This window comes from Gorilla gorilla, chromosome 12 (assembly GCF_029281585.2).
Source record: "Gorilla gorilla gorilla isolate KB3781 chromosome 12, NHGRI_mGorGor1-v2.1_pri, whole genome shotgun sequence".
NCBI lineage: Eukaryota > Metazoa > Chordata > Mammalia > Primates > Hominidae > Gorilla > Gorilla gorilla.
Window position 1 is genome coordinate 59,196,326 of NC_073236.2, and position 13,675 is coordinate 59,210,000.

Genomic DNA, 13,675 nt, shown 5'->3' on the forward strand with positions numbered 1-13,675 from the left:
ACAGAGGACAAATCATAGAAGCTGGCCACCATTTTATATTAGTGATTTTAGTAACGAATGTCATGATCATAAATTAATAGAAGGTCTTTAAGTATTCCCCCAATTCACCCCTTCACCCCTACATGGGGGACTTTAAAAATCCTCAGCTCAGAATCTTTTTAGAGGTGTTTGGGTGGGAGCATTACCTACTAGGCAAATGGATCTATATGTCTACTTCGCAAATAGTGACTATTTCATTTCCATATGTATTTATAGGTGTGTGCCTTCCCTAGGAGGTACGAGGATGGCTGGAATCTCATTAAAGCCCTTGGCTAAGGGTTCGTACACTGTTCAGAGCTTTCACTTCCACCCCTAATTTTACACACATGCACTCGAATCTTGGTTATGACTTCTGACACCACAGGCTAAAGAGCTTCTTCTTCAATTAATGTTTGAATCTCTAAACCTAAGTCAAATAGAATTTTTCCTGATGATGCCATTAGTTTTTTATTCCCTTTGGCATGCACACTGATCTTTGAATTATGTACCCGCTTTGTTTATGTACCATTCCCCAACTCTTATCTGTTCTCTTTGACTCCAACCCACTTCTCCAATCACCTTGAATGAATCTAGGCCCTTCCTTCTCCACGATCTAGCTCTGTTATTCCTCTGTCCCCTCCTGTCCACATACTGTATGGCTTCATATTGCCTCAGTGGATCTTTTGTGCTCTAAATGTCACTGCACAAGGTAATAGGGCTATTATACCAGCATTTGAATATGTCCTTATTAAGTCCATGTTGTGGGATTTGTCCACACACCCTAGGACTGTTTTATCCAGTTATGCCATTCATTACCCTTATGGTCTCTCCTATCCTCATGTATTTGCAAATATGTATGTGTGATAGATGCCTCTGAGAGGGCCCCAGTGATTCCTCTTCTCCTGGTATTCATGCCTTTGTGTAATCCCCTCAACCTTGAATGTGAGCTGGAACTAGTAATTCACTTCTAACCAACAGAATATGGCAAAAAAAGATGGGATGCCACTTCTGAAATGAAAAATGATGCTGGCTTCTGTTTTCTTACTATCTTGGTTACTTAACTCTGATGGAAGACAGTTGCCATGTTGTAAGCTGCTCTAAAGAAAAGCCCACGTGGCAAGTTAAATTTGGGGGTAATTTGTTATGCAGAAATATATAACTAATGTAGTATGCTATGCCATAAGTAAAACTATCAGTAAAAATAGCTATGCCCTAAGTAAAAATATTGGTAAAAAAAATAGCTAGCAGGACACATGAAAATTTCTGTTTAATTGTAGCAACGATGCTTGATCTACGTTTCAAGTATATTTATTGGTTCCAGGAAAATGTATAAATGAATCTTGATATTTAATTTCACACGTTATTAAACCAATTTAAGCCTCAGTTTACTCAGTATAAAACAGAAATAATGATCCTTGCTCTTCAGGGTTTACGTAAAGATCAGAAATACATTCAACAAGTTTATTACTAAATTTTATATGCAAATCTAAGTAGTACTCTAGGCACCGGGAATCAGGAATCGAGTAGTAAATAACACAAATATGTTATGCTTTGGAGGCACTTATAAACAAGTAGGATGCATGTCAGATGATTACCACACTGCTTAGCACATGAAAGAGCCACAGTAAATGCTTCTTGGGGCTGTCTTCACACCATGACTTTCTGCATTTACCCATGCACACACTGTTTCTACCAGGCAAAATCACCTAGTCTCTTTTGGAAAGAACTTGGAGGTACAACCACATGATTCACCATGGAAAAAAAAAAAAGGTGAGCATAATGGGACACAGCACACCAATTAGTGCTGAATCTGAAAACTGGGAAGTTGGTACAATTTGTTTTGCAAACTGAGCTTCCCCAGTTCTATGCCCTTCTCTCCCCTCAGCAGCCCCGTATCATCCTGGTGACAGTGTTGCATTTTTAATAAGGAATTTCCTGTGAAATCTGCCCTCAGGACAAGATTTGATAAACTTGCTCCTAGAACTTTGCTTTTTATCTTGCTTGCCAAGAAGGCCAATGTTAAACATGGTGTTCCATTATGACCTCCCCAGATCCATGAGGAAAGAAAGTCTTTGAAAGGCTTTACCAACAAAGTAGTAACTTCCAGAAAATAAAAACAAAACAATTCAAACTCAGCTTGCCTAGCCCAGTAGAAACACAGTTTCTACTCAGCCACCCAGTTTCATCCAATATTCTCTTGAAACTATTTCCTTTCTATCTCATATTTACACCACTTTATTTAATTTACATCACTTGATTGAATTTAAATCTTAAGTGTCTTCAAATGCTTTTTTAAAATGTAGCAGAGGCAACGTAGAAATAAACCTTACATACTTTCTCTAAATTTCAATCTTCCTCTGCCTAAACCAATGATATACTAGCTTCTCTTCTGTCTTGAGACATCAGGTTAGAAGTTGAAAATTGGAATCCAGGAGCAAGAACAACAGTACCCTGGCTTAATCTGCTCCCTATTCGCTGCTATTTGTCAGCTGTTTCTACCTCTCCAGACAAGTATCATCATCTTGGCCAGTCCCAATTCTTCCTGCATACATACTTGGACTTTCTTTCATCAGAGTCAATCAACTGTTACCTCTGTGGGAGTTTCTAAAGGCTGCCATTTCCATAAATTCATGTTGGGAAAATTATAAATATTTCAAACATAAATCAAATTTAAGTTCCAGAAGGCAATACATAACCCATGAGATGAATTGTTTGATAAAAGATGAAAAAGGACTGCCTAGAAGGAGGGGGTAAAAAAAAAAACTCTCTAAATTCCATTCACGACAACTACCCTAAAAGAATCAGGGAGCATCCATCTGCTCTTGTCTAGACACAAATTCCTTTTCCTGAGGAAAGAAAATGCTTGCTTGGAAAGTTTTCTTCTATTTTAAAATAAGCATTTCAAAAATAATCACAAATGGTTTATAACTTAAAAGGATGGCACATTTAATTCTGAAACTTCAGGAACGAATAAAGTATTGAGCATGAGCATGATGCCTTATTTAGCTTAGTGTTTGTCAAAACCCAGCTTAATAAATACAGTCTAATTTGGCATCTGTGATGTTTAAATACTTAGATTGCATTAAGATGTAATAAAGTACTTGCTAAAAATTTATCGCACATAACTTAAAAGATTCTTATCTTGATCATTAAGTATGCGATTTAAGGAGGGTTTAATCCCCCAGAATAAGGTAACTGTGTCATTATGTTACTCATTTATGTTAATAACATCTTCGAGTTTCAACTCTTAGTTAAAGCTGCAGGTAATGGAGAGGTAGACTCAGATCTTAAGAGGTTAAAATTTAACAAAAACATGCAAAAAGTCAATACATACACACATGCCTCAGGTACTAAGATGGACAGAAGACAGATATAAACATTAGTACAGATATAAACATAAGTAGAAAAGTGGGTAACAAGGAGTATGAAATACTTAGCAGTATATGGTAGGTTCCAAATGAGTAACACAGATAATAAGAGTAACAGGTACACCGAAGTGTGGGCTTCTCTGGTCTGGTTAGAAAGGGGACTTCACTGACAAGGAAGAAATCAGGTAGAATTAGAGGAAAGGTAAAATACAGAAAGGCAAACCAGGAGCCAAGTGGGATGGGCTCATGCCTGTAATCCCAGCATTTTGGGAGACTGAGGTGGGAGAATCGCATGAGGCTAGGAGTTGGAGACCAGTCTGGCCAGTATCACAAGACCTGTCTCTACAAAACAATTTTAAAATTTGGCAAGGTGGTCATTTGGAGACTACTCTGGCCATATACAGTACTTCTGTTGTTCTTTTGTTCACCTGTTATTTCAGGCCCTCTGGCTACATGCAAAGCTTCCCATTTTTTCATTACCAAAACTATTTCTGGAATACTCCAAGGATGTACCACATGTGCTTCCAAATGAGTGGCTGTTAGCATATTCTTCCTCTGATTCAAACACCTATCACTGATGTGACAGTTTCCCCTCCGTCAGAGAATCTGGGTGACAGGACATTACTACAGCCTCAGTTGTGCACAATTAAAGCATCCAGGCCACCAATTCCAGTGGAAACCAGCACTGACTCTGCTAGACACAATATGTAGGCCCCTAATTTACCACACTGCCATTACCACAGATGCTGGTCTCTGATGTCCTTCAAGTGACAAAGAAGCACATGTACTCTCCAGTTCCCAGGATTCTGAATCCATGAAGAACTGGAGATTCATGTCTTTTTTTTTTTTTTTTTTTTTCTTGGTCGTACTTCGACAAACAGGCACTAGAGAAGTGCTGTTTGTTCTGCTGTGTCACCCCAAATTTATGGCCTATACACACATGCAATTGTGAATCTTCCTATGTTTACCCTACCCCATCTCTACCTTCACGTTAAGGGTTTTATTGTTAGAATAAAATTTTGTATCTTATTTTCTCTTCCTGTGTTACATAATTTACCTTTTTTGAAAATAAATGGAACGTGTTATACATACTTTTTCCACCTCATTTTTTAACCTAAAAATATAGTCAGAGATTGTATAGTTATTCCCCATTGTGTTTTATAGCTGCATAATACTCCACTGTGTGATTAGACCATAATTTATTCAACCAGTGCCCTAAAGCTAGATATCTGTGTGGTTTCTAGCCTACAATCTTATAATAAATAACCTTGTGCATACGTTTTTATGTTTTTTGCCAGTACATCTGAAGAACAGATTTTTAAAAGTGAGATTGCTTTCCAAATGTTAAATATGTTCTTTTGATAGAAGATGTCAAATTTCCTCCATTTTGCACATCTACAAGCAAAATATAAGATTACTTTTCCTAATCCTTAACAGAATATATTATAGAACTTTTGGATTTTTGCCATTCTGATGGGTAATGGTTTCTCAGTGTAGTTTTTAATTTGCATTTATCTTATGAGAGAGGTCAAGCAACTTTTCTTTTGATGAGGAATCATTTACATTTCTACATTGTAAGCTATCTGGTTATGGTCGTATTTTCTGAGGTGGTTCTTCAGCCTCTTATGCTGAGAGAGCTGAACGTGTCTGAATTGTGGGAGAACACATCATTTACAAACACACCAGTGTATAGGAAATATTTTCATGTTTCTGCATGGTCAACCCTGTCTGAACGAAAATACTGGTAACCTGGTTCAAAGGTTAACAGTCCTAAGATAGTGAAATAACCTGGAGAGAGATTTATAGACTTAGCTTCTCCAGAGATATGTTTACATTTCAAAAGAGGGATAAAACTAGGAACCATGCATTTATATTCCAAAAGTTTTTAACCACTTGGCTACCTCCTGGACAGAATTTGTTTACATAAAAAACGTGGCCAGGCGCGGTGGCTCATGCCTGTAATCCCAGCACTTTGAGAGGCCGAGGTAGGCAGATTACCTGAGGTCAGGGTTTTTGAGATCAGCCTAGCCAACATGGTGAAACCCCATCTCTACTGAAAATACAAAAAAAAAAAAAAAAAATTAGCCAGGCGTGGTGGCGACTGCCTGTAATCACAGCTACTTGGGAAGCTGAGGCAACAGAATCACTTGAACCCAGGAGGCAGAGGTTGCAGTGAGCTGAGACTGCCATTGCACTCCAGCCTGGGCAACAAGAACAAAACTTCATCTCAAAAAAAAAGAGAGGAAGTGTTGTTTTCCTGCCCTCAGGAGGAGCACCAATTTCTAAATAAGCTCCTAGATTCATAATTGTGTGGTTCCCCACCTGTAGCACAGACCTCCACTGTATGTGCAGAATCCATCTGCCCTCATCACATTGCTCCAACAGCGGGAATGGAACATGGGAAACTGGCATGCTTACTGTGCAAAGTAACGTTTGTTCTCTGAGCCCCAAAACCTTGCATTTGCTTTTAGGAAAAATTATATAGATCTTCAAAAACTTATCAGATTTCTACAATACTTAGAGTATATAGGTTTTAGTCATATAAAAAAGACATTGAGACAAATTATACGTTATCTATTTAAGGGCTCTTTACTGGATGAGGCTTCTTTCTCATTCTTCCTACACTTCCGACTTAAAATTAGTCATGCCGAAGTAACTTAGACTGTGGATAGTCCTTCCTATCTCTAATACTTAATAGTTTGTCTTCCCAATAAGCTGCCCCTACCACCTTCTTCTGACATCAATCTCATACTCCAGCCCCCCATATTCCAGCCAGAGAGATAGGCAGGTCACTCAGACCTGTCCAATCATAAAACTCTATTCCACTAGCAACAGAAATCAGTCCAACTGAAGGAAGCATAGGCCAAAAAGCCAATCAGATGATTTCCCATTGATACACAGAAATTGGTCTTGAGCTGCAAACCTGAGGCTGCTGGTAGACATATTTTCTACAGAAAAAAAAGAAAAAGTGTAATGTTCTCATTTTTGGTATTCATTTAATCAATATTTATGTATTAAATGTGTTACTGAAAACACCATTCTAGGCTGTGGGTACCTATAGAAACACTTGCCTCTAAAAACAGACAATCCTGTTGTAAGCAGTCATTTACACTGAAGAGGACATACCATACTAAATGTCAAAAGACTAATAGTTTTCTGTGGTCTCCAACTGAGACTAGAGCTATATATTAAAGGAGAATCTCAATAAACAGATGTAAAGCAGGAGGAGGAGGAGATGAAGAACATTGTAGGGAGGACAGAGGGAGCAGCATGGATACGTTTTGCCTGGAGAATAATGAAGGCCCTCGTCCAGATGGTGCAGAGGGTTTATACAGGGGACTCATGGGCAATAATTGCTTATGCCTAGTGCAGTCACCAGGAAGCCAGAAACAGTGATGCATATATTACACAATTAATACCGACCCATTCTTGAATGACAAAACATTGGGCAATACAGGAAAAAACCAAGTCCCAGAGGCACTAACTGATTTGTTTAAGGTCACAGTTAGTTGGTAGCAGTCAAGTAACAGTTCTTCTGAATCCTAACCTTGGATTCATTCTACTGCATTGTCCTGGCCCAAATGTACCCTCTCAATAAGATTTCCAGTTTGGATGCTTTCTATTTGCTGGTCCTTTTATACTTTCTAAGCAAAAATAAATAGAAATGTTGTAAAAAGAAAAACCTTCCCATTCGTATAAAACTTTAGGTTATAGAGCATGGAAGTAAAAATTACACCATCTGCTTGGCCCACGTATTTTCCAAAATAATGGAATTTTAATCTCTGCATACAGAGTGCTCCATAACATAGAACCCTTTTTAAAAATATTCTTTTTTCTTTTTTTTTTTTTTTTTTTTGTCTATTGTTTCCTCTGAAGAAAAAATGTCTGGCAGAATCTCACAGATCTTTTAACCTAGTCACGCTCACATGGCCACAAACTTGAGTCAGGTATCAAACTTACAAAAATGACATTTCAATATAATCCATTCAGTGAAGAATGAGCTACTGTATATATATATATAATATCACTGAATGTGCTTTCACCCCTCCTCAGCCTCCTGCAGCAACCCAACTTTGTAAACGAGATCTATGAAGATGGGTCTGGTCAAGCGTGTACTTACTACTAAGCTGTTTGGCAATTTGTTATAATTCAGGTTTTATTGAAGAGCCCATCAAATATGCCATGTAAGTATTTAATGGGTCTGCTGTAGATCCAATTTATTGTGTTTTCATCAGCCTAGATTGTTTTATAGAAAATGAACAGGTAAATTTGTACATAATGCTACCCTATAATTCTTAGCATACTAATAATCTACAAAATTTTCTTAAATTTAACTCAGCATTCATATCAAGACAAGAAGCACTCTTAAGCAAAGCACTGTCTTTACTAAGGAAAGAAAATAATTCATAGAAAATAAACCACAGATGTGTTATCACTCTTTGGGTACCTCTCAATTTTCCAGCCACTCAGCGAGGGCAGCCAGGTGGTGAAGTGGGAGTCTCCCTACAGTGACCTACCCCTGCAGCCATTCATCTGTCTACACAGGGGTTTGCCTGTGTGTAAACACCTTCAGCAGCAACATCCAGTTCAGTCAAGGCTGTTTGATTATTCTGCCCTTTTACAGATTCTTCTTCGTAATATACTCCCAACCCCACTCCCTTTTCACTATGTCCACAGTACATGGGCTCCAATCTGTCCTGTTTGAACTTGTCCCTATTTTGGGTTATTTCTTCACTTTAGGGCAGTAATGCTCAGTGCACATTATTTTGCCCACCAGGACCCACTTCCTTCAAGGATATCTGGCAATGTCTAGAGACATCTTGGTGGTTACAACTTGGCATGTAGAAGAAAGAGATGCTACAAACATTTAGCAGGTGGAGTCCAGGGATGCTTCTAAGCATCCCATAATGGACAAAACAGTCCCCAGAACTCTCCCCAAGAAACAATTGTTCAGACCAAAGTGTCAACAGTACAGAGGTTGAGAATGTCTGACTCAAGGTCTTGAATCTAATGGCACAGAATTTTTTAAAAATAAAATATCAAACAAAAAATCAATGGGCAGAACCTAGTAGGTGTGGCAACAACAACAACAACAAAAACCATGACATTTTGTCTTCTTTCTCCTTATCTTTCCTCTTGGCATTTTTCCCTTTTTTCCCACTACCACCCTCTTTCACCCTACAATGTATTCTCGTGACAAAATTTGATAGATTCACATAGAAAAGTGGCCAATTCAACATGGCTCTAAAATTGTTTAAGTCAGAAACAAAACTAAGCAAAAGGTAGATAATTTGGCATCAGGGACACGCACAGGGTTTCTATTTTGAGGACACATATCTTATGTCTCCTTAGCACAGACACACAATGACATTAGAAGTAAATCACTTTAGACAACATATACACACACACACACACACACACACATACACACACACACCAACAAAACTTCGTACAACCCTAATTACAGAACTGATCCTGTGGTCATCCTCAAACTCCACATGTCTACTCTATGCAAGCACATTCCCCAGCAATTCTCATTAGCAATCAGTGAGTTAACAGCTGAAGTTTTTTTCTTTCATTTCTTTGGCAACCTCTCTAGTTATTCACAAAATAATAACATTATTCCTGTTTCAGAAAGAGAAGAACAATTGGGGACAAACACCAAAGAAATTGTATACCTTTGTATTCTAGCTCTTAGTCCACTGACACCCACTTTTCCTTGACACTTATTCCTATATTTTCAATTAAAGTTATACATAAGCTGTCTATTTCAGTCTCTGCCTGGTTACTTTCCTAGTTAACTTCAATAAATCCTGAAAAGTAGACTTTAAATGTCCTGCTCATCTACCGTATTCAATTAGGAATTGGATATGGGCATCAAAATAAGAAAGGTGCCTTTAGTTAAGCCCCCAGAGTGCTCAATCATTGCAAGCTAGGATAAAAATTGTAAAAACTCAGAACAAGTAAGAGCAAAAATCTTGATTAGCAACAACAATCCAGGATGAACGACTATTTGTTTTTTTAAAAGTAGAAAAATCAACCAGAACATTATTTACATATCAAGACTTTGGGTGAAAATTATGTTAAAATATTACAATCAACTAAGCAATTGTCCTTGCCTTTAGATTTTGACCTAGTAAGTGGCACTCCTGTTGTCAAAGCAGTCCAAGATACGATAAGAAAAAGTTCTAAAATGTCACTTGAACAGTGCCTGAGTTATCTGTGGGTAGAAAGTCACATGAAAATTGGCAATATGCTCTGTATCTTTCATCTGCCACAAGTGTCCTTCCCACCAGTCATGAGTGGGCAGGAACTGAGTCCTGTCTCTAGGTCTTCAACACTTCTCTGGTATTATTTATCTAGTGACAGACCCAAGTGAGTGTTACTCTGTCAGATATCTCACATGAAGCTGAGACTTTGTACAAGAATAGAGCTGATGGGCTGGGAACTGTAAGCCACAGAAATGTGAGATGGTCTCCCTAAAGGTTACTAATGAAAAAGTCCTTAATTTGGAGAATTAGGAAAAAAAATACCTTTTTATAACTCTTCCAAGTGAGGAAAGAAATACTGTATGGCTTGCTTTGTGTTGCTCAATTGAATGTAAAGGGCAAGCTTATGTGAAAGAAAGCAGTGCTGACTCTCAGCTAATTCAAATGCAGTTATATCTTGTCATTATTTTTGTTATTATGTCTAATTCTAAGTCTGTAAGGATGTTCCAAGGGCAACAATCTCTAGATGTGCTCTTTTTAACATGATACCACACTATTCTGTTTCTGCTTATATTTCAAAGAGAATGACCAATACCTGTGTTTATGTATTGTGTTTTACTTGCTATTCCAGGCTAACAAATACCTACAGAACTCTTTGTAAATAATCTTTTCCCCATAAAAAGCAACATATTTCTACCAACATATCTCATCATGCAGAACCTGGAACATGGCTATATCTGACCTTTCAGAGATGGCTATTTTAAAAATGCCTGGTGGCATCCAAAGCTCATAGGCAAACCTATGAAGGTCCCCCTTAGGATTTGAGGGGAGAGGCCCTTCTGTGCATATATATGCACCAATTCATTATTCATTAACAACCTTATCCAATGTGGACTTACATTCTCTTTTTCTATTCCCTAGTTTTCTCTCATTCCTTGGACTATATATCTTATCTCATATATACAAATCAAGGCCTGAGGAAGCCAAAAGACATTGGTCAAGAGGGGAGAACTACTAAAAACAGGCCAGTCTTATATATTCTCCAGAGTTGTAGATTGTTCTAATTCAGTGGAAGCATTTTTTTTTACCCCAATGCATCTGCAAGCTCTGACAAGCTACCATAAGTAACCATACCTTACCATAGCAGTGAGTCCTGTGAACAGCCACATGCCCCTGAAGAAGGGCATGTAAAGCTTTCCTAGAAAGAAAGGGAATATGCTGAAAGCCTAACTCTTTGTCAGCAGCCACCACCTTTCTTTGAGCACATCATATCCACTCACTATCTAGAACCTTTATGCTTTCCACTGGCTGTTCAGAGTTCTTCCTTAAGGTCCTATCCTCTCAAGCAATAAATGAAGAAAAGGTTAAATTACAGATTCCAAGTTCTTATCATATCTGCACTATTTTCTAACCTTGTGACCTCATTCCAGTCTCTTAGCCAATTCAAACCATAATTTTCTCAAATCATAAAATTATCTCATTCATAATTGGAGATAATTAAGTAAGCAGAAAAATTTTATTGTTTGTGAGAATCAAATGATCTATATGAAAAGTATAAAGAAATATATGCAAGCAAAGCAGTAAAACTGTCATTCTCGTAATATTATTCAAATTCAAACTCAAAAAACAAAGAGAACACTCAAGTATTCCACCCATTCCACGATTATGTGCAATTTAGAAGCATAAAGGCCTACAGAAATCAATGAAACAGATTTATTGTTATAGAAACTAATCAAGGCATTAACATTTTGGCCAGACCTAATACCCATGCTTACCTGTTTCAGAAAGCAATTTTGTAGCTTCCAGCACCTTCTCAGTATAAACCCCAGCTTCATAGTTCTCCATCTCAGCATTGATGATGTGTATGACTCGAGCTGCCCGGCCCCTGATGGCCCCTGCAGTCCGGTCCAGAGTGTCCACATCGCCCTCTTGGAGGGCTATCACACACTTGTTCACATCCTCCAAGATGTGATTTTCTATGGAGAGGACACATACACATTTAGATGACTTTACATAACTCAGAACTTAACCAATTAAAAATGATTCAACTCTCATGAGCCCTTGCCTTGGACACATCTCAATGCATGCCTAATAATACTAAAATTGTATGTAAAGGACATAGTTTATAATTACAATAGTGGTTCTCAAACCTGAGCATCAGCCAGAGGGCTGGTAGCATCACATAGATCGCTAGGTGCCACTCTTAGAGTTTCCACTTCAGTAAGTCTGGGGTAGAGCCCAAGAAATTGAGTTTCTATCAAGTTTCCAGGTGATGCTAATGCCACTGGTTTGAAGACAACATTCTGAGGACCACTGACTTAAAGAATATCCCTTCCTTTGTTTTGAAGTTTGATACTTACACACGACAGGGCCTTTTAGAAGTTGTAGCAGCCAACATGAAGTCAATCTGACCAAGTATAAATGTCCATAAATAAAACCAGAGTCAAAGTTTAGGCACATGTTTATTTAATCATGTTTTCATTACGAAAACATTTGAGGAAAAATAAACAAATATCACGCAGTTGGTCTTTTAAAATTATGTCATGCACACGGTATATGCAATGGGAAAACTGATTAGGTGAAGACGATCAGTTTCCCACAATTAAAATACAATCCAGTCTTGTGGCTGGTTCCCTCAGATTATAGTCAAGATCTGCATAACTTTCATATGATTGCCCAAAGTAGAAATCAAGCAGGCAGGATGGGAGGCTTCACTCTCTAATGGCATAGAGAAAACACATTATTTATTCCCTTGCAGTTTTAACAAGTGTGTAATTTTGTATTTTTCATGTCCAATGTGAGATCTGTAATTCTATTCCTTGTGCATTCTTTAGAAGCAGAATTCTAAGGAAATGTTCAAGAAGTTTAGTGCTCTTTGTAAATAAGCTGAACACACACATACATGCACACACACCAACTAATGAACTGCATGTTTGTATTCCCTTAAAATTCATATGTTAAAATTCTAACTCCCAAAGGGGTAGTATTAAGAGGTGCAGACTTTGGGAGGTGATTGTGTTATGAGGGCAGAATCTTAAGGAATGGAATTAGTGTCCTTATAAAAGAGACCTCAGAGATCCCTCCCTCTTTCTACCCTGCAAGGTTCCAGTGAGAAGACTATGAGAAAGCAGAGTCCTTTGTCTTGGACTTTCCTGCCTCCAGAACCATGAGACATAAATTTCTATTGATTATAAGCAACACAGTTTATGGTATTTTCCAAAACACACCAAGACATGAACATATAAAAATATGTGCTTTTGATAAATATATTTTTAAAGTCTTAAGTAACCTGTTAATATTTTAAAATTATAACTGCCAAATCCAACCAATAGTTCATAAATAGTTAAAATAAAATATTACCTCTTTAAGAAGCTTTTAGGGCTAGTTCTGATTTTAAATTTCCTAAAGAAAGAAAGGAGAGTATCCAGCAAATCCTAGTCTCCACTACCGATCTCCCCTACTTTCACTAAATTAAGCACTTAGAAAGAAAATTTATATTTTTAGGACACAGGATAGAAAATTGCAAGTTATAACTGACTTTTCATAAAGAACATCCATTTTGACCTCATACAGTGTGATTTCTTCACTCAAACCATTATAAATTGCTGATTTCTACATTCTCCATTTCTTTAATTTCAACTATAAATTAGAATAGAAAAATAATGAAATGTTTAAATTCTAGTATTTCGATTTCTAAAACTCACAAAAAGTAGTACTTCCCAAATCATGACATTTTCTTGAGACATGACATTTTAATGAAAACGTGATTAAACATGTGAACACGGTATATACCTAAAAGGACATCTGAGAGAAATGTTTACTCAAATGAATATTGACAGAGAATTCTAAATGTAAAACTTTGATTAAAAGAAGCTTCTCTTCCTGTCCTGTAGAATTTCTTAAGACAATTAAAATGTGTCCTGGTCCTTGAGAGTAAGTAACTAGAAAAGCATTTGTGTCAAAATCACACATCCAGCTGCTATTTTCTTTGTATAACAGTAATACAAGAATGGACAAAGTTTCAGTGCAGAGTTTAGAAATGGTACTTTTGAGTTGAGTAAAAAATAGTGAGACGTCTGT

The 13,675-nt window shown here is 37.4% G+C and overlaps 1 protein-coding gene across 9 annotated transcripts in view; it reads right to left on the reverse strand.

Annotated features, from left to right (window-relative positions):
* CTNNA2 (catenin alpha 2) overlaps positions 1-13,675 on the reverse strand; it is a 1,198,185-nt gene that overhangs the window by 80,764 nt on the left and 1,103,746 nt on the right. For all 9 annotated transcript variants that reach the window (XM_055378924.2, XM_019021073.4, XM_019021071.4 and 6 more), the window contains one exon: positions 11,371-11,571. In XM_055378924.2, coding sequence (XP_055234899.1) covers positions 11,371-11,571 — 201 coding nt within the window. The remainder of the gene's footprint in view (positions 1-11,370; positions 11,572-13,675) is intronic.